A 20496-nucleotide genomic window follows, 5' to 3' on the forward strand; every position below is an offset into this window, starting at 1 on the left:
CCTGGCCCTCCATGATACGTCACCAGACAGAACACAGGTCGGAGGAACTGCTGGAAGTGTGAGAAAAATCCCTCTCCCAGTCACTACCCTCTCCACCTCAGTTTTCCATTCATCAAACACATGGTAACAACAGTACTTACGGCATCTATTGCTGTGAGGATTAAAGGAGATAATAAATATCATATGTTGGGAACAGTGCCTGGTACTAAACCCTCAATGAATGTTGGCTGTGACTATTATTGTTTAAGCTGCAGGGACATGAGAAACACAAATGTGAAAATCAGATTTGAAACTAATGGCAGAGTATTAAAGACAAACAACTGCTGTTTTAAAACCTGAATTAGACCGTCTGTATTCTAAAACACACACACACACACACACATCTGTACCAATTAAATACGATCAAGTTGAAAGGGGATATAAATTACAGTTTTTCTTTTTCAAAACAGACAATAGTAAAATACTACAGTCAGCTCACTATACACAAAAATCATGAACAGCAGCTTTTCATTAAAGTCTCCAATATCTTACTCACTTACTGATGCTAAGAACTTAAAGAACAAAGGTGCAGAGGGCTGTGCACCATCCCTCGCTCTCACACACACCGACTGCTGTCCTCCAGGCCAGCTGCACAGGCATCTTCAGAACAGGCACATAAAGCACCTTTGTAACACCTTCTGCACACACGCTCCTCTCCATGTCTCCATTAGCAGGAGCATTTTCCACGTGGAGACAGGGACAGCAGGTCATCTGTATTCAATCGTCTCCTGCAAACACGGTGAAGTGAGTACTGTACAGCTCATTCCAACTCTTCAGCATTTTCCAGAATTAAGTACAATAGCAACAGTAAAAACCATACCACAATGAAACCTACCAATCCAAACAAAACCACGAAGAGACAAAAATCCACACCCCCTCCCCCACCCCAATCCAACTCTTGGTATGCCCTTGTGTTTCTACAGTAATACTGCTTTCCGCACTCTGCCTGCCTTGCTGGGCTGGACCAAGGTATGAGAAATGCTGGAGGCAGAGCCCCAGTCACTGTCAACGGTTATAATACAATGTCAGGTCAGCAGGTGGCAGGCCAGGTGGAAGACCAAAGAACACAGCTGTGGGAGTTTTCAGTGTGCTTATGAAACAGGACAGAACGGCAGCACGTGGCCTGGTAGCCAAGGGGAGTATGGCACCAAACTTGCAGTCAAACATATATGTACACAGGAAACAAGAGTGGACAGCAAAATCGGTCAGTCATATAGAAGTTCTTTGGTTATAAAGAACGGCATTCTGTAACCTTTTCTGCAGAGGGATTTGCAACCTCGTTCTTAGGCAATGAAATGTCTCTCATCTGCTCGTGTATATGAGGTCGCCCAAGGTGCTTTGCAACAAAGTCCAGTACCTTATGATTTCTACAAACCATTTTATCTGCATTTTAGTGTGCAGTTCTGTCTGTCCCAGAACAGACATACTATAGATACATTTCATATACATAATATATATTATTTATAAAAAAACCCACATTAGAGTATTGACTCCAGATTCTACAGTAAGAACTGATTAAAATTGTACAAGAATAAGTCTGTTTGACTCTGTGGAGGTTTCTACACAGTGCGGTGTGTAGTAAGTGCAAACAAAAATACTGCCACTTAATGAATCCAGGATTTTCGGTTTTCTGGCTTTTTGGAGGAAGCAGAAGCTGTCGATTCACCCAGGTGGCAAAGCACTGCTGCTGCTCCTCGCTCAGGAGGGGAGAGGTGGTGGCCCAGGTAGTGCATGGCTTCTCCATGCTGGTGTGAGGTCCTGCTGGGTGCAGCATGTTTTAAAGATGAGGCTGGTGCTTTTGAGGAAGACCCCAGACGAAGGTGCTGGGGCCTGTGGAGGAAGTGCTTGCTGTCTTTCACCGCGTAGTCGAGGTCCTGCTCCCCTGGAATTCAGAGGCTAGTGAGTTCAAGCTCCAGTTCCCACCTGCCCTCTCCACCCACAGGGACCACCCTCAGCCAGACGCACCCACCCTACACAAGGGGCTCTTCCTAAAGGGGCCACAGGATTTGGTTTAAGATGGAATCCAGTTCTAAAATTTACAGTATACAAGGGAGAAACCTGGCCCCCAGGGGGAGCTTCCAGGAAAGGTAATGGAAAGCAAGACCCAAAGTTAAAGTAAAAAATTGTTATTTCTGGGCCCACATACTAAGTCATATCCAGGTGAGAACAAAAGTCAAACTTTAATACTTAAAAAGTTCTCAAACTGTTACAATGTCAAAGCAACTTACGAAAACTAAAATAAAAATAGTAGAGCAATGAAGAAAAAGAAAAACCACTATAATCCCACATCACTTTAATACAACAAATATTTTCCTAAATTCCACCTTTAATCCAAGTATCTGGCAGGGACACAGTTCAGGAGACTTTCAAAAGCAAAAAACAAGGCATGCTTCCTGTTTGCTGTGCAATGAAATGAGGGGGTTGTTGTCTCTCTTCCCTCTTCTATGGGCTGTGTCTCCCAGTGCAGCCCTCAGACACCCTGCTAATATTACTTCAGTGGAGGGGTTTGTGAAAACTTATCCTCCAGGATCCATCCCAATGGAAGGAAAATCTTAGGTGTGGAGGGCAGTGGCTGCTGGGAATCTGAATTTTTAAGAGGCACCCTCGCCCAACACCCCCAAGGGATTCACTGCACATTTAGGTCCAGAAGCACTGTTCCTGGGAAGAATTATCCTGGACTTCTTGTCCAAGCCCTTCTTGGAAGAGGGACTGGAAAGCTGACATAGGCCAGCAATGCAGATTCTGCTTGAAGGTCAGTGTAGAAGAAGTTGAAGACTTTTGAGGCAACAAGTGTTTGGTTTGTAAGAACAGTTATGAGTAACTTTATTATTCTTCTTAAGTTGGGGAGAGAAGTTCCAAACTTCAGTTGCTCAAGCAATTCACCTGTACTTCCCCAAAGCACCTTTTACCCAATGGACACCTAATGACCACATTTTAGCATGTTATTTCCCCAACATTTAACATCTCTGAAACTGGATTGTGTTTTACAACTTCTGATATGATGTAGTTTAATTGGAAGCATTTCTTCTTAATGATACATAAAATAATGGTGTATCTAATAAGCCAAGAAATCACTAATTTGATGAAATATGGCAGACACTACCAGAATTAAACATTTCAGGGAATGAATGAGGCTGACTGATCCTTATCCACATGAATGCTTCCTTCAACAAAACCCACATGCCAGTTGAAAAAGCCACTGTTCCTATGTATTTCCTAGTTCTACTCTGAAATTATGCAAGCAAACTTCTCCCCACACACAGACGCTGGGCAGGCAACGTGGGCTTGCTCCCCAGGGGGGCCCATCTTCCCTGTCAGAAATGTCAAAAAGAATCTCTCCTACTAAGTACCCAGGTGAAGGGCCTCTGGGGGTTGGTGCACAATCAGGTGCGTCACTGGTAGCACAGAACCTGAAGGAATGCCTCTAGAATTTATTACCTGGTCATCGTCTGCCAAGGAATGCGGCTGGCCAGGGTCCTGGGGCTCATCTGAGACGCTCTCACTGTCCATTTTATTTGGTAGGTTCTTCCTACTTGAAATCTCTCCAGCAGCAGAATCTGTCAGAGCCTCGAAATCATTCCCGTCTGACGCTCCCATGAACTCTGTGAAAGAGTGGTCCTCGAGGACGTTTGTGGTGTGCTCCACGGTCACCTCCCGGGAATAGAACTCCCGGGCGGCGTGGCCGTTCTTGCTGGAGCAGGCATCTTGTTCTGAACATGAGCCAGTCCTACAGGACATTTTGGAGTTTTTCTCAGGGATGCTTTGGGATGATGGGCTCCCTTTGGCTAAGGCACTGTTTTCCTTGAGTGGCACCATAATGATCTTATCCTTTACCAAACCTCTTTCTAGCTCTGTCAACTCTTTGTTTGAGGGCGGTCTGAGATCGTGCCCAAGCGCTAGTCCAGAATGCTCACTGGAGTCTGTGTCTTTCGTCGGAAGGGCTAGCTGATCTGAGCTGTCACTGGAGGGGACCACCATGTCGGACAGAGTGGCATTGGAGGCACTGTGGGAAAAGTAGCCACTGGTAATACTGCTGGTGGTAGGGCTACGGGATACTTCTTTCTCCAAGACCCTTGAGTTCGTCAAATCTACTTTAGAAGAAAGCCACTCTTTGTTCTCCAAGCTGGCATTGTAAACACTGAAGTCAGCAAACTCCACCGGTACATAAGGCTGTGAGCCTGCCAGCTTCCTGTTAAGAGCTTCCAGGTCACTGTCCTCCTCCTCAGAGTCCTATAGAAGTGAAGCAGAAGTCAGCCATTAGCTCCTTAGAGCAACTGCACTATTCAGATAGGTTTTAAATACTTTACTACTACAGGCATTCATGCTTAGGGTTTATTTTTTTCCTTTTCTTTCGAGCTTGGTTAAATCTTGTCAACAGTATGGACACAGGTACCTTGTTCTCAGAAATGTGTGAACACAAACCCATTATCTCCTAATGTGAAGATTTATTTCTTCTATGCTCATGCCATGCTAATTAGAAACGTTTGCTCCCCTGGTTTAAGAAAAGGTTGGAACAAAGTGCAGCGGCCTTGAATTAGTTACTTGCGATTGGTCTTCAGCTGGGATGTTGTTCCTTCTCTAATTAAAGGAGAGAGGAAGAGGGACAGCGAGGGAGGAGCTGCCGCTCTACTGGTTCTTACAATCCTCGCCTTGGGAAGACAGTGCAGATAAACCGTAAGGTGATTTGTGAAAGGTTTCTGAGCTATTTTATGGTAGAGAGGGCAGTAAAATAAGGCCCTGACAGCAAAAGGGCTAAGATCACAATCTCCACGCATCCTCAGCACTATACGAAATATTGGAAGGCTGTAGGTACTAGCATTACCTTTCCAGGGGCTTGGGGAAGCATGGATAGAGGATTTGGTTAGAAGGTAAGGAAGATAAGATTTAAATGGAAATCTCCTTTGTCGAATAGCTTGAGAAGTCTGTTTAAAAAGATTGGTAAATATGCAAAAGTGGGTGTTATCAACTACCCAATCTCTCTCCCCAATGAATGATTGTTTTATATTTTGTGGAAAACAATGTAAAACATATGAGTATATTACATTCAAATAAAAATAAATGACATTACTATCTAGTCCTTTCTAATTAACCTTATAAACATTTGGTGACATTGCAAATATTCCTTTCCTCTTTTAAAATATGACTTTCATTCAACATTCATCTAGCACCCTCTACGTGCCAGCCATTGTCCCAAGAACTGGGAATACCAATGTTGAGCAACAATCTTGGACACTGTCTGGTGGACGGAAATCTCCTGGAACCAAACATCAACCTTACTGATCAGAGTGACACTTGGAGGGGATGAGGGAGGTGGAAAGGGGCAGAGAGAGAGAGAAGTTGGGGAGGAGGAGGAAGACCACATCCCACTGATATAGCAGATGGTAGTTCACAAATCAACATAAATTTCATCCACTGAATTTTATTGTAATATTTTCTTTTACATCTCATTAGATGCTAAATACCTCAAACTAGTTTAATACTCTACAGCACATTTTAGTTTTAAAAATAACTTGAATATAAATTATTTAAAAGCATCAGTAATCTTAATTCCTTGGCTATTAATTAAAGGTGAATATCAAATATCAGTGATAAAGTTCCAGAAATCAGCAAAACATTTTTTGGCAACACTAATCTCTTGCCATCTTATCTTTAGCTGAATTCTAAATTAAGTGGCACTGCTAACCAATGTGTGGAGTAGAGTGTTCTTTCTCCAGGGTTGGGGGAGTGTTTGTAAAGGAACAAAGATTGGGGATAATTGTGGTCTTTGTTGGTATTTTCTAGATTCTTCACTTGACTTGTTTAGATTCAAAACTGAATTGCAAGTGTTTGTATCTCTTAAATTTCCTTTTAACTTAAGCAAAGAAACATAACTTCCCAAGCCCAAGTATCTTTACTAAAGAGTTAGTTGTTGTGAGATAAATAAAATTTGGGGCCCTTTTTATGCCTGAAGTTATTTCTTCTGAAGACTGAGGAAAGGCCTGTCATCCTAAAATAAAACAAATGAAATATTCAATCACAAATCTAATATGTAGAAACAGGTGTACATTTGTCAAACTCACAAAGATAAAAAAATTAGTTGTAAAGGATTAGAATGACCTTTAGTAAAACTTTAGAGTCTACAAAAACCCCCAGATGTTAAGTTCAAATAGAGATGAGTACATAGTTCTGCACTTGGGGTGGGGAGAAGGGCTAAAGCAGCAGGGACAACTAATTCCAGAAAAAGAAAACCGAGTATGGAAGAAATATTTAACACATAAAAGGAGACTGAAAGTTTATCAAGTTATTGTCTTCAAAAAGAAACGAGAGGACTTAATTGTCTTAAACTGTATGTTAAGGGAATTTGGTTACGTAGATTTTTTATTCCAGAAATATTATTTATCATTGCAGCTTAAAGAAGACTAAACTAAGCACATCCTACTATGTCTTAAAGGCAAGAAGAATGAAAACTATACTTAAAAGTGGATCATGGAATTAAGTTCTCAAGCTTCTCTATAGCTACAGTCTTCATGATTTGATTTTTGCAATTTATTTTATGCAACTGAAACTTAAGTATAGAAAAAATATCTTGATTCTAAGAAGGAATCAAAACCCACATAAAGCAGTGACTCTGCAAGGAGTTTCACTTGTTAAACTCATTTTCATTCCCACTATAATTGGCTCTGTGTTGTTCATCAGGGAGACGGTCTGGATCTTCAGAAAGATTGTACCAGCCAAGGACCCCCAGTACGCCTGTCCGTGGTGCTAAGAGATGGGCAGACCTTTTAGAAAGTGTGGCAGAGGAGTGACTGAAACTGCACCATCTCTGGGGTCACGGGGGCCAGCCCAATTCTGCTGAGGGACAGAGCCTTTGTTCCTACATCTCATTAACTGTGAGACCTTGGGCCAGTCACTCAACAAGTCTTTTGTTTCTTCTTATGAAAAATGGGAGAAATAAGCCACATGCTGTGTATACAAGACCTAAGAGGGGGAGAAATGACTTCCTCGCTGCTCTTCTCTCTGCTTCATGACTTAGACTCCGAATGCATATCGTTGCCTTTATCTTATTCATACATGACACAAAGTACTTGTCTTAAATGATAACAAAATACTGCTTTAAAGGACCAAGCATAGCTATATTCACTATATTTTTTGTGAAATTACAGGTTACTTTGGTAATTACATGGGCTAAAAAATAAAAGGAACAATGTCTCAATATTGCTTCTCAAAAATGATTTCCAACTCCCTTGATGAGACTGAACCATTGATTCAGTCTCTCATTTTTCAAGAGTGGAAAAAGAAAGTGGATTAGGAAGAAAGCAGTATATATCCACTTATAAGGGGAGAAATAAACTCTTCCTAAAAAGAAACTAGAATCTCAGGTCAAGCAAGTGATATCCTTAAAGTCCACCAAAACATCCTGGAAAAGCTGCTATCTGAAATAAAATAAATAGTTTAATAGCTTCAGAGGAGAGCAGAGGCCCATCTCTCAAGTAAGATGGTACCTTCGAGTCCTGCTCAGTGGACCAGAGGCTCGCTGCTGCTTGAGACTTCCCGGGTCAAGAGAAACTGGTTCCAGTCTACCCCTGCTAGCCAGAGGTCCTGAGGTAGGCTTTATTTTAAAAACATTAAAGTATAGAAAATAACTATTAGGCAAACTCTGAATACAGTGGAATTATCTGCTGGGCAGCCCAGAAGGGTCATTCACTTGCCTTTTAATGTGTTCTACCCAAGTGTACCTGTTGTTGAAATGAGTTTCAATGTAGTGCCTGTGCACCATGTGGGTAAGGGCCGTGTCAACAAACAGATCCAATCAGCCATAGAGCCAAGAAATCTGAGGGTAACAAAGCCACCTGGCCTTTCTAGCCCGAGCTGCAGCCCTTATTAATTAAGCAGGGGGTGGGCAACCAAGTGACTGAGCAGCTCATTAAGATTCAGAGGAGCAGCTGCTGTTGTGCACTCTCCTCTCCTGCAGGAACTGGATGGGGACTTGGGGCTAGAGCAGTGGTTCTCAACCTTGGCTGCACATTAGAATCACCTGGGAATCTTTTAAAATCCTGATTTCTGGGCCTCATCCTCCGGAAATTCTGTTTCTTTGTTACTAATATGGCCCCACCCCATAACAAAGAAACAGAATTTCCAGAGGATGAGGCCCAGAAATCAGGATTTTAAAAAGATTCCCAGGTGATTCTAATGTGCAGCCAAGGTTGAGAACCACTGGGCTAGAGGGACAGGGAGAACACAGCAGCAAAGGCAGCAGAGAAGGACAGAGAGGAGAGGGGGAAATGGTGCCTCTTCTCCTTCCCTCAGTGCACAGGAGGAATGAGAAGGTCATTTCCTAAGATCCCCTAGCACTCCAAGCATGCAGCAGAGCGGCCAACTGCATATCCGAACTAGTTAGTTTCACACGGTGTGCATTAGCAGCATATTCCAGAACTGTGAAAGGGCCTCACATAATGAGCCTCTGGAATGGATCTCCCGTGGTGCAGCGGGGAAGGGAAACTGCCCACAGAGCAGCCCGCACACAAACGTCAGCGCCAAGCAGCCCCTCTTGCTCAAGCTGCTTTCCTTTCTCAGAGTCTAGGAAAAGCCACTCGAGAGTGAAAGCCTACATGCAAAATTAGAGAATTCTTTCCACGTCTGTCAACCCAGTTGTTTTTTGTTTGTTTGTTTTTTTAAATAGAAGTTTCATTTATAATCCAAAGTACCTGGTATGCAGTGTTTTAAAAACAATTTCTCAAATTTGTAAGCTGAAAACCAAGTGCTGGGGAATGAGGATTTACAGGTAGAGTTCCTACCTACCTGTGGTAAAATATAGATAAGCCACCGGGAAGCGAGACTGACACCAAGGGATGTGGAATATGTTTGGAGAGCAAATTTAAAAGGCTATCCGGGATGTAGAGACGACGATGATGAGTGGGGATGATGGACTGGAGTGTGGCTACAAACTACAGAACAATCTTGGCAATAGCATCGAGCAACATGAAGAAAGCTTGCAAACATACCCACAGCTAGATGCATGATTACTTACTCCAAGTAAGTGCAATTCCTCTAGGTAGATTAACTTCAGAATCTGGCCAATATGTACAGGCACATCAGAAAGATTCAACATTAGTTAAAGTGATCTCTTTGTTACACTTTTTATAAAGTCTAGAATCATGAAAAGTGCCTTTTCCCCTTTTTTCTAAGCAAATTTATACTAAGTAAAAAAAATAAATTCAATTAAGTAGAATAAACACTTAGGAAAAAAGCACAGGTCACAGCCATGTTCATGCAAAATTTCATTACCGATGGTCACATTTAAAAACAACAGCAACAAAACAAAGACCCAATACATATCTTTTTTTTTTTTTCAAGTATTTGGATGATTGTGAAAGGGCCTTAAACCCACCACCAGGCAATATGACAGAAACGGTTCCAGAACTTACAATCTTCTTCTCACGTTTGCTATTGTGTTCTACTGGCATGCTGCTGCCATTGCTTCCTGAGGGGACAGTGCAGCCAGGGTTATGTGCCTGAGATGGAGACATGCTCTGCAAAGGTTAAGACACACAGATGCATCACACACAGAAGATGATAACAGCCAAATTACATATTAAATACGTGCAAGTTAGAAAAGCGATGCAAACACCGTTATTACATGTGAGTAGTGCAGCAAACAATTTCAGAGGCTCGAGTTAAACTAATGAAATCTGACAAGACTACACAGATTCTATGGCAAATAGCATAATTGGTTTTATCAAATTAAAATAAAGTCTTTAATATTTTCAAAAACACCCCAGGAACATCTCTTTCTCACTTGAAAGATAAAAAAGACTTTGAAAATCCATAGACACAAAGAAAACAACAGCAATTACAACAAATTAAAAAATGACCCTGTGTGCTTGAGAAAGAGATATTCCAGAATAGGATCCATGAAGTGATCATACAGCTATGTCTACATGCAGCATCCAACTTGTTAATGCAAACTGTTACTTCTCCACAGGCAACATGATTGATTCTTTCCTATCGTACATGGTACAGACAAGTCAAGCATTTACCTCCTGGCTTAGAAGAGGTCTTGCTTCAAGAGCTATCCTTTTCTTATGCTCCTCTTTTACAGGCATTAGGGGCTTGAAAAACTTTGGTGGCTGAGGAGAGAATGCTTTAAAAGGGCTGACTGTTAAGGCATGAGGATTCTCTGATGTACAACCTGGGGAAGACAAAGTCATAGGTTTATAGGCACAGAGCGCTTTAACCAATACATAGGAAGCAAGGTATAACCTAGCCTCAGGAGTATCTGGTATAACAAAGACATTAATATGCTAATAATTGGCTAAGCATTAACAAAGAGGTAGAAAAGAATGGAGATATAACTACAAAATCAAAAGAGTCATCATAGAAATGAGAAACCAAATTTTCTATCCTTTTCAAGATCCAGCTTAAGCGCCACTTACCATACCAATTTAGACCCATGCTTATTTTGTTTCTCTGAATTCTCAGAGTTCTGAGAATGCACATGCATTTTAGCACTTTATCATTTAATATCTAATTTTCTACGTATCTCATTTCCAAAGTTAGATTTTAAGATCTATAAATGATACCTTCTTGTTTCTTTCATTGCATATAGCAAATAGGGGCTCAATAAATAATGAGTGAACACTGTATAAATTTTCTTGCAAGCCCCCTTTTGCCTCAAGACTTCTCCATATGACTAAGGACAATTTTCTTTCTGGCTTTTACTCATTTCTTTCATTTTTGGGTCTCTTTTCCTCCTATATTTTCTCCCCAGCTCACTGGTACAATGGCACTTAAGTAAAATACAAGGTGTAAAATAATATAACTGATTTTCACATCCACAGAATGCTGTTCCCATCAGGGCATTGAAAGATGATAATACTTAGGTAATAATGTTATCACTGATTAAATTACTTTCTGGTATCATTTTAAAAATTGGTTTAGGAATCAGAGACATGTTCTCCTAAACAATCCTTTAATTTGAGTACAAAAACATGACAGAAGTGGATATTCTTTTGGGGAAGAATGAAGTCTAATCATAATGTAATAAGATTTGTGTATATATCTCAAAACTGACTTCCAATCCAGGAAATGATGTATGAAAAATGATTTGAAAATTCTAAAGTGTTACACAAAAGGCCTATTATTTGAATGATACACTGCATACAAAGCAAAAAGAAATAAAATAAGTGAACATATGTTCCATGCAAGAAAATAGTTTCAGATTATCTAGCAAACTAGAATTTCAGCTTCCTATCTTATTATTTGCCATCTATAAAATAATTTTACTCCCTGCTTTTCCTGAGGAATTATAAAGAAACTAATTTGTAAACTAATTTGGCCCAGTGCACAAATTCATGCACATTGAAAGGAAATTAATTAGAAGAAATATTTTAATATCGCTATTCGCCCTTTCTCTATAGTAGAAGTGTCAACCAAATTCACGATCAATGACAGATCAAAACACATGCATGTGATTGGCGCCAGCGAGAGCTTTATACTCGTTTGTATCGCTCATGCATGAGTCAACTTAGCCTTTTATAGATATAGAATAAACTTGCTTAATTAGAGCTGCTTTCTGATTTAGCTAAACTTTTTCCAGCCCAGTGAAGCACCCCAACTTCTCTTTCAGGTAATTGTGAACAACACAGCAGTAAATATCAACACAAAGCAGATTATTATTGTAGATCATGCAGGGAGAACAAAGGGTAAAATATTTAACTAGTCGGGTGAAGTTTCTAATCTTTCTAAGTATCCATTTTCTGGCTAATGAAAAGAAAATAGGATCCCACCGAGTCTGTTATCTACCTACTCCAGGACTTCTGTGAGGATCAAATGAGATGAGGCCTGGGAAAATGCTTCATAGACATTTGGTTAAAGTGTAAAATGGTTCCACCTGGCTCTGAAGCAAGTCGTGTTTCTGGGCTGAAGAAACTGCAAAGTGGCTAGTCGGTAGGGAGAGGAAGCCGGGTGTTGCTAGGTGACGTCATTACCTGGATGGACACTTAGCATATTAGCCTCTTATATATATAGATAACGTAGAAAAACAATCTCACCACTACCTTCTTTACTCCTTCGAGGTGAATCCCTGGGTAAAGTCCCATAACACGCTACATCTTGATAACTGGAGCTGTAGTCAGACATGTCTAACTGGTTCTCTGGCCAACCCTACAAGGTAAAATGTGGGTTAAGCTGTAATGAAATCCCTCTGAAATGAAAAATGAAGCCTGATTTGAGTTTTTTTTCCTATTTTTTTAATGGGATGGCAGTATGTACTTTTCTCTATTTTTTATTATAAAATATTTTAAACAGATATTAAAGTCCTAAATATGACCAGTACTGTCATACAAGTACAAGGTATACTTAGAGTGAATAAATGTTAATATTTTATTGCATTTGTTCAAAATTTAATAAAATTATTACAAATAGAGTGATTTACAGGTGCCATTCATCTTCCTCACTCCCCCAAAGCAGTCACTTTTATGAATTTGGTATGTATCTAAGGAGGCTGAATCACTTAAAGACCAAACTGAAACACTTTTTAGAGAGAAATGGTTCCATTAATAATTTTTCCTGGTTAGCAGGCACTAGCTGGGACGGCCCCAGGCAAACTAGGTGATATGGTTACTCTACGTATACCTGAGATTTAAGAGTATCAAACTGGCATAAGATACTGGTATCCTAAGGGAGAAAATTCCTCTTGTATATCGTACAAGTTTATTTAATTTACTTGAACTTCTCAGAAGTTGGTTGCCTCTAAGAACTAAATTTTAAACTTCTTGAGGACATAATCTGTGTTTATACTCTGAATCACCCACAGTCCCTAGCTTAGTAATTTACATACAATATATAATTAAGAAATGTGTGCTGAATAAGATGATGTTGCAAATGCCCTTGATTTTAAATCCCTAATTTTACACACTTGAAATAATTGTGATTTTGTTATGGTGGATGTAACACCTTGAATCGGTTAAAGTTAGTCTCCTAAACACAGATAATCAATTATGTGTGGTATTATGCTGGTATGGAAAGCAGTGTTATATACTAAGTAACAATGTAACACTCAGAGTGCACAGCAGCAGTTTCATATCAAGTATTTGAACTTGAAAATGGACATAAGGAGACAATGATCTGCATAAGATTAAGATGGGGAGTCCAGAAATTTTAAAAACACCAAGATATCCTACCTTTCCCAATTTAGCGAATGCTAATAAACTAGCCATGCCCACAGGTACACACCTTATCATCTTCATCAAAGCCAGAAAGGTCTGGTCGACTGGAAGAGACCTATAAAAGATGAATGGTTTTACCAATGTGGCTTATGTATTTTACATAAATTTTATATACACATGTATAAAGAAATATGTTGTTACATATACAAGTGAAGCCTGTATGATCACCTCCTCTCTTCTTCTAAATTTGGGGTTTATTATTCCCATACAGGTTTTACATAATATTATACATATGCCTATAAATAATATATAGCATTATTTTGCACATTTTTATAATTCATATAAGTAGTATTTTACTATATATGGTCTTCCTCAATAGTCTAATAATTTATTTTGTTGTATTCTAGATGGACATCCAGGCTGCTTCTAATTGTTTTTATTATAAACTATGTTGAAATAAAACTTGTTGCTTCTGCCCCTAAGCACCACTCTTTCTACACACTACCAGCACTAACATGTGTATTATTTCAGCATCCTTTAGTCCTAAACGTAACCCACGTATCTGAGAATCTCTGAGCATATATTGAGGCATGAAGTCTCTGCCTGTTGATAAGGTACATGCACCTTCAGCTCTGCTCTTACATAGGGATTTTAGGATCAGCTTATCAAATCCTAAAATAAATTATGTTGGGAATTATAGATCCGTTTAAGAAGATGTGCCAATTTTTTTGATACTGTGTATTCACATCAATGAACATAGTCTCCTCATGAGTTGAGGCCTTCTTTATGGTGATAACTGGATTCAGATTTCCTATTTCTTTTTGATTCGGTTTTATTTTTTTTTTTGTAGGAAATTTCCACTTTGTTTAAACTTTTACATTTACTGACATATTATTATTCACTAAAGGCCTGGTGCACGAAATTCATGCACGGAGAGGGGGGTCCCCTCAGCCCAGCCTGTACCCTCTCCAATCCAGGACCCCTGACTGCCGGTTTAGGCCTGATCCCGGGGATTGGGCTTAAACCGGCAGTCGGTAATCCCTCTCACAATCCTGGACCGCTGGCTCCTAATCGCTCACCTGCCTGCCGGCCTGGTTGCCCCTCACTGCCCCCTGCTGCTGGCCAGGTCACCCCCAACTGCCCTCCCTGCTGGACTGGTCACCCCTTACTGCTCCCCCTGCCGGCCTGATCACCCTCAACTGCCCCCCTCTGCCAGCCTGGTTGCCCCTAACTGTCCCCCCCCCCCCCGCCTCGGCGCCCCCCACAGCCCCCCCCTCCCCCCCCAACTGCCCGCCCCCCCCTGCTGCCAGCCTGGCTGCCCCTCATGGTCCCCCTGCTGGCCTGGTTGCCCCACACAACCTGCTTGTTCAGGCATTTGGTCGTCCCTCACTAACCCCCCTGCCAGCCTGGTCATAGGTAGCCATCTTGTGAGGGCATGAGGGTCAATTTGCATATTACCTCTTTATTATATAGGATAGTTTGCTCTTATGATGTCTAAATCTCTGTTCTCTCTGTAGTGATAAGCTCCTTTTTATTTCCAATATTACTATCTTCTCTCCTAGTTTCTTTTCTGCCCCAATCAATAAAAATACAAGTCAATCCATTTGACCAGTTTTTTTAAAAAAACTACCATTTTTCATAGTTTTGTTTCTCTTCTATTTGATATACCTCTATTTGATATTTATTTCCTTCTTTATTGAACTTACAATTCTGTTCTAATACTTATTATTACCTTCTTTTAAAAAATATTGAGTTTTCTAACTTAAAATTTTTTTTCATGTTTTTCTGAGTCTCTTAAAAATAAGTAATTACTCCTCCTCCTTTAAACACTCTAAGTAAAAACCATAAGTATAATAGTGTTATCACATTTTAAAAAGTTAAGTGATTCCTGAATAGTATCAGATATCCAGTCAGTGTTCAAATGTCTCATAAACATTTCACAGTTAACCCTGAATCTGGATCAAAATAGCTCATACATTGCAATTGGATATATCTTATCTCTTTTAATTTATGAGTTTTCCCTTCTATCTAGGTCATTCTTCCTGCTAAGTTCCCCATAGTCGGGATTTTGCTAATCGAATCCCCATGGTGTCATTTAACATTTTCCTCTAGCCCTTGTAAATATTAATAGTTAGATCTAGAGCCCTGATCAGATTTAGGTTCAATTTGTATGTGTGCATATGGGGGAAGGTAGAATACTTCATAGGTGGTTTTTCTTTCCTTTGTAAGACAGATGTTCCCCTCATTATTTTTTACTCTTCTCTTTAATATTAAGAGCTACAATTTCCTAATAGTAGCTCTCATGCTTTCATTTTCTCTACTGTCTAGTATTTGCAAGATTCCACTAAAGGTCCATCACGTTACACAGCTGTGCCCTCAGGTGTGCTTCCCTAGGACAGAGGAGCAGGCGTGGCAGTTTGGGACGCCCACATCGGAGCCGAATGTTCTACTCGCACCTATAAACCCCGACCTCCGGTGCCCTCCTGTGGGACATGCCCGCCGCCCGGACCCTGCAGGGTGTGCTCACATTGTGCACATTCGGTGTGCTGAGGCTCCTCCGCAGGTGCCGGGCTTTGGTGGAAAGTGCTTCTTTGACTGTGACTGCCTGTAAATTTGGAAATAATATTAATTTCCCTCCTTTGATGACAAAAGTAACACATGTTTATTGCGGATGACTTAGAAATACAGAACTAAAGATCATTTCAATCCCACACATGCTCCCCCATATTTACAATACTGGAAACTTTTAGTACCCACTAATTTTTTTGCTTAATCTATCAAAAATATTTTTCATAAATAAAATCAGGAAAATTGCTGAATTAAAGAAATTTATATGTTGTCAAATTTTTTATAGATGAGCAGAGGAAATGTAGAAGAAATACCTCTAACTATATATTTTGTCAAAGTAACTGTTTTTTCTAATGAGACCGCTATTCAAGTGTTCCTTCTCAGATAGGTATAGAGAGAAGGTGTTTGGTAAATAAATTCATCTTTGTCCATTTGCAGTGAAGATTGGCGACTCAACCTCTGGCCCAGTTACTTGCCTGCCGGAGCCGCTCAAGGCTCAAAATGTTCTCCACCTGCAGCACGCCACGCGTGTACTTCTCAATGTACGTTTCTCCATCTGACGTGCCTTCGTTTTCACTCCTTGCTGCCATGAGGGCCAGTGTCTCCCGGTCCTCAATCTCCTCTGTTGCCTAAAGTGACAAGAAGACAATTATAATACTTCTAGATGAACAGTATATTTTTTTCATCAAGACTCTGGTGAGAAAATGATTTAAAAGTTTTGAGAATGAACATTTTCCAGTACTTAACATTGCGATCTTTTAAAAAAGTCATATATATATTTTTACCTTTGGTATATTGGATACTATTTCATAGGTTACACCGCAGGAATAAAATATATTTTTCAATGACATTCTCCTCTTCAAACTCTGGGTGAAACTCTGGTAGAAAAGGAAAACTGAATGAAGTGATCTGAAAATATAAGTTATTTAGTTTTGTATAAATTGTAAAAGCATTACCAATCACTGTTTTTGATACACCCACAATACTCAAAACAGAACAATAACAACAGAAAAGGAACAGAAAAAAAAAACAGAAAAAAAAAATCTCTGTGTCCACCCCTGAGGAACAATGATGTCCTGCTATTATCTGGGCAGAGTATAGAATTTGCAGCCTCTCAGGGTTTTTTATTGTGCTTGCTTCTCTCTCCCATTTGCTGCCTTTCTTCTGATCATGCCAAGGTTGAATCAGTCTATTCTCGCATCATCAGAAGAAAACTGGACAGGATCAGTTTTGTGGACAGTGCCTCTGAGTTGAGACCTGGGGAGGCATTCGGATAGGGATTTATTTGGGGCCTGAATTTTGTCCTGCTTTTGTCACTAATCCTTTTGGACCCGGCACTTAACCCTTTAAACAGTAAAATCTCAGAGCTCCATTGCCTGCTAGGATTATGGTTCTCAAATCGATCAAGGTGGAAAGTCCTTGTGGATGACATTAACTTTGCTATCCTCAGACCCCACTATTTTGGATAAATGAGAATCAGACTGTAACGTGGCCAGTATGGTAACAATCTGCACATCCACTGTGTTAACATCACAAACACTACTTTGTGAAAGAAGGGTAAACTTTGAGCTCTTCTATGCAACTGCTGAATCAGGCCCCGTACTACCTGCTTGTTGTAAATATTGGCTGCAATCCGTTTTCGTAACACTAACTCCATGGCAGCCGGGTGGCTGAGCTGGACTGTGGTCTTCACTATCAGGTAAATCCTTTCATTCTGGGGAGTTACCCTATTCAAGTGAACAGAATCATGCACCGAGGAGTCCCAAGAGGCTATGGCTGAAACCTAGAAAAGGGAGAAGGATGGAGAGATGGAAACAAGACACAAGTCAGGTATATCACCCACTGGAGAAAGAAAATAAGTGCAACTCAACTGAATAATATTTTCCTCAACCAAAAGTTCTATTTTTTAAAAAGTTCCCAGTCCTCCTCCCCAAAGCCGACCATCGGAGTTTAATGGGAAGACAGGCCCACAGGCACATGAAACCCTTAAAGAGAACTTTGGGGATCAATTACCTCCTCATCACTGTGCTTTATGATGGGCAGGTAGAAAAACTGGCTGCCATGCTCCTTGGGCAGGATGGAGTTCACACCCGAGGCATGGGGGCCAACAAGCTGTTCATTGGCACTGAGGTCATCCGCTAACCAAGACCAGGGCACAGAAACAAAAGTGGGGGGAAAGTCAGTTTTTAATTAAGACCAAATAGAAGTTTACATGTAACACGTTCAATTTTTCTTTCATTCCTTATCCTGCAGTTGATATAGACTCCAATTCTCCTTCACAATCATGTTTATTCTTTACAGACTCTACCATGGGGCCAAAAGTTGCCTTTGTGAGTCTCCTACCAAATGAACTGAATATATTCTATATGTAGTCCAAGGAGCAAATATTTTTATTACATATATACAACTTAAAATTTTGCTGGTTTCTGATACGAGTTCCTCCTATAACCTACTATTAGGTTTGTTGTCCTACTTATAACTTGCATTAAATTAGATTTTGTGAAGTTCAATTATCAATTTAGAATCAAAGTCCTGAGCACTTTGGAGAAATCTGATAATCTTCCAATGTCGTACCAAAGCGGGATTCACCCTTCACGAATCTCTGTAAATGGTCATCCAGTTTTTGCTTATACACCTCCAATAATGGGGAACTCACCACTTCATGAGGCACAGTCTACTGTTAGGCTTTTAAAAAATTCTTCATATGAAGAGCCAAAGCCAATCTCCTCATGTCTGCCATCCATCCATTGTTGGACTTCCCTCCAGAAGAGAGGTTTTGAGGCTGTGTGCTGAGGATCCCAATGGCCTTGCACAAGGGCTTGCCAGAGCCTCTCTATCCCCACACTCAGCAACTCTGCTTTTGTTTTCTATGCCTGGGGTTCCATTTAAGACTTCATTGTGAAAATGGATTTTACTATTAAAACATATTAAAAACCACTGTTCTAGATTCACCCAGTTTTGATCTAATTGCTACAGTAAAGGACAATTCTAACGTAGGGGGACTGTCATGTTCTGGTACCAACACCACTGTGGTGGGAGCAAAGGACACTAGTCAGAAATGCAGATGCCTACTCCCTTGCAAAGCCTAGAGATTCAGAGTCTCTGAGGGTGATTATTTTCTCAGGTAATTTCCATGTCTGTTAACATTTCAGAGCAATAACTGCAGTAGTGTTTCTGTATGAAGTTCTCAATCTCTCTTTTAAAGATTAAATATCCATACCTTTCTTCCAATGCTCTACATGTCATGGTCATATACATTTAGTTGGACTAACAGTATCACCTAGATATGGCATATGAGTAATTAGAAAAGTGATTCAATAAGGATCAAAATCATGTGGGTCCGAAGAGATTACAAACCTTAATTAAATGTGATAACCCCTAGACAGTTAGGGGTCTACTTACCGTTCAAATCAAGGAAGAGAACTGGTATGTGAGTTTCCATTCCAGGTGGAGGGATCCTAAATTTAATAACAAAATTTAATCACAACCAAATATGTGTTTTACATCTTGATAGGTAATCAGACAGCACAGAGGCACAGATGCAGAGGAGAACCATGCTCTTGGAGATACAAGTTCCATTAATAAAACATTTTCACATTCTTGTCATTTCTATTAACACAAACCATGGGAATTGTGTGACTTATATAAAGAACTACCAGTTGTGTATATGAATTACATGTAATTAACTGAGACAAAGATTATTTGAAGCCTTTCAAAAAATAATTCTAGTGATGGGGAAAAGAGAAGGGGATGTTGTTACAGTGGGAATAGGGGACAGGATCAAAGACCAGAGAAAGTATACAAAAGAGACAATATTCAAAAGCTCAAAGAAGGAGAGAATGAAAGATGGAGGGAAGGAGGTAGAGTTGTGTGCAGGAAAGACCAAAGCCGTGTTTCATCAAAAACTTGCCCGTGCATCCGAGTCAGCTTGGGGGGTGGGGGTGGGAGGCGCTCTTAAAATGAAAGTCCTGGGCACATCCTTTTTCTTCCAAATCAGAATAATTAGGAAGGGGAACAGGACTCTACATTTACAAATGAGATAAAACAGTCTAAAGGGGGCCTCAAAGAGCATAACACAATGGGATTGGGCTGGCTGTTTATCACAAGTGGTGCCACACGCTGCGTGTGACCTATAGGATTCCAGCACAGAGGAAAATCTGCAGGGAGAAACATCAGATTAAAAATTCTGTGCCTGCAAATTCAAAACTTCTAGTTACATAATCCCATGAAATCAATTACACTTCCATTCATCATTACAGACACAAATAACATCACTAATGTTTCTGCGCCTATCCAAAAGAGATGATCTGGCATGTGTTCAAAAGAAATCCGATTTCTCCTAAACGCCTAGGATATATTCTTATGAATAAGAATGAAAATAAGCAGCAGCAGCAGCAGTTACCCTTTAATGGATGGGCCTGATAAACAACATATCCTATATAATAAAGAGGTAATATGCAAATTGACCATCATGTCCTCACACAAGATGGCTGCCCCCATGTGGTCAAAGATGGCCACCACAAGATGGCTGGCAGGGGAGGGCAGTTAGGAGCGAGCAGGCTGGCAGGGAGGGCAGTTGGGGGTGACCAGGCTGGCAGGGGAGGGCAGTTGGTGGCGACCAGGCTGGCAGGGGAGTGGTTAGGGAGTGATCAGGCTGGCAGGCAGAAGCGGTTAGTGGCAATCAGGCAGGCAGGCAGGCAGGTAGGCAAGCAGTGTGGAGCCAGCTGTCCCAGATTGTGAGAGG

At 40.5% G+C, this 20496-nt stretch overlaps 1 protein-coding gene across 1 annotated transcript in view; it reads right to left on the reverse strand.

The window, feature by feature from the left end:
• Window positions 1–324: 324 nt before the first annotated feature.
• KIF13A (kinesin family member 13A) overlaps window positions 325–20496 on the reverse strand; it is a 210862-nt gene continuing 190690 nt past the window's right edge. The window contains exons 27-38 of the mRNA XM_014545170.1: window positions 19155–19210; window positions 17766–17890; window positions 17359–17535; window positions 16538–16630; window positions 16229–16381; window positions 15712–15789; window positions 13252–13299; window positions 12075–12180; window positions 10056–10207; window positions 9444–9548; window positions 3478–4269; window positions 325–1921 (exon numbers count right to left, since the gene is read on the reverse strand). Coding sequence (XP_014400656.1) covers window positions 1895–1921; window positions 3478–4269; window positions 9444–9548; window positions 10056–10207; window positions 12075–12180; window positions 13252–13299; window positions 15712–15789; window positions 16229–16381; window positions 16538–16630; window positions 17359–17535; window positions 17766–17890; window positions 19155–19210 — 1912 coding nt within the window. The 3' untranslated portion in view covers window positions 325–1894. The remainder of the gene's footprint in view (window positions 1922–3477; window positions 4270–9443; window positions 9549–10055; window positions 10208–12074; window positions 12181–13251; window positions 13300–15711; window positions 15790–16228; window positions 16382–16537; window positions 16631–17358; window positions 17536–17765; window positions 17891–19154; window positions 19211–20496) is intronic.

Source organism: Myotis brandtii, unplaced genomic scaffold (genome assembly GCF_000412655.1).
Source record: "Myotis brandtii unplaced genomic scaffold, ASM41265v1 scaffold398, whole genome shotgun sequence".
Classification (NCBI taxonomy): Eukaryota; Metazoa; Chordata; class Mammalia; order Chiroptera; family Vespertilionidae; genus Myotis; species Myotis brandtii.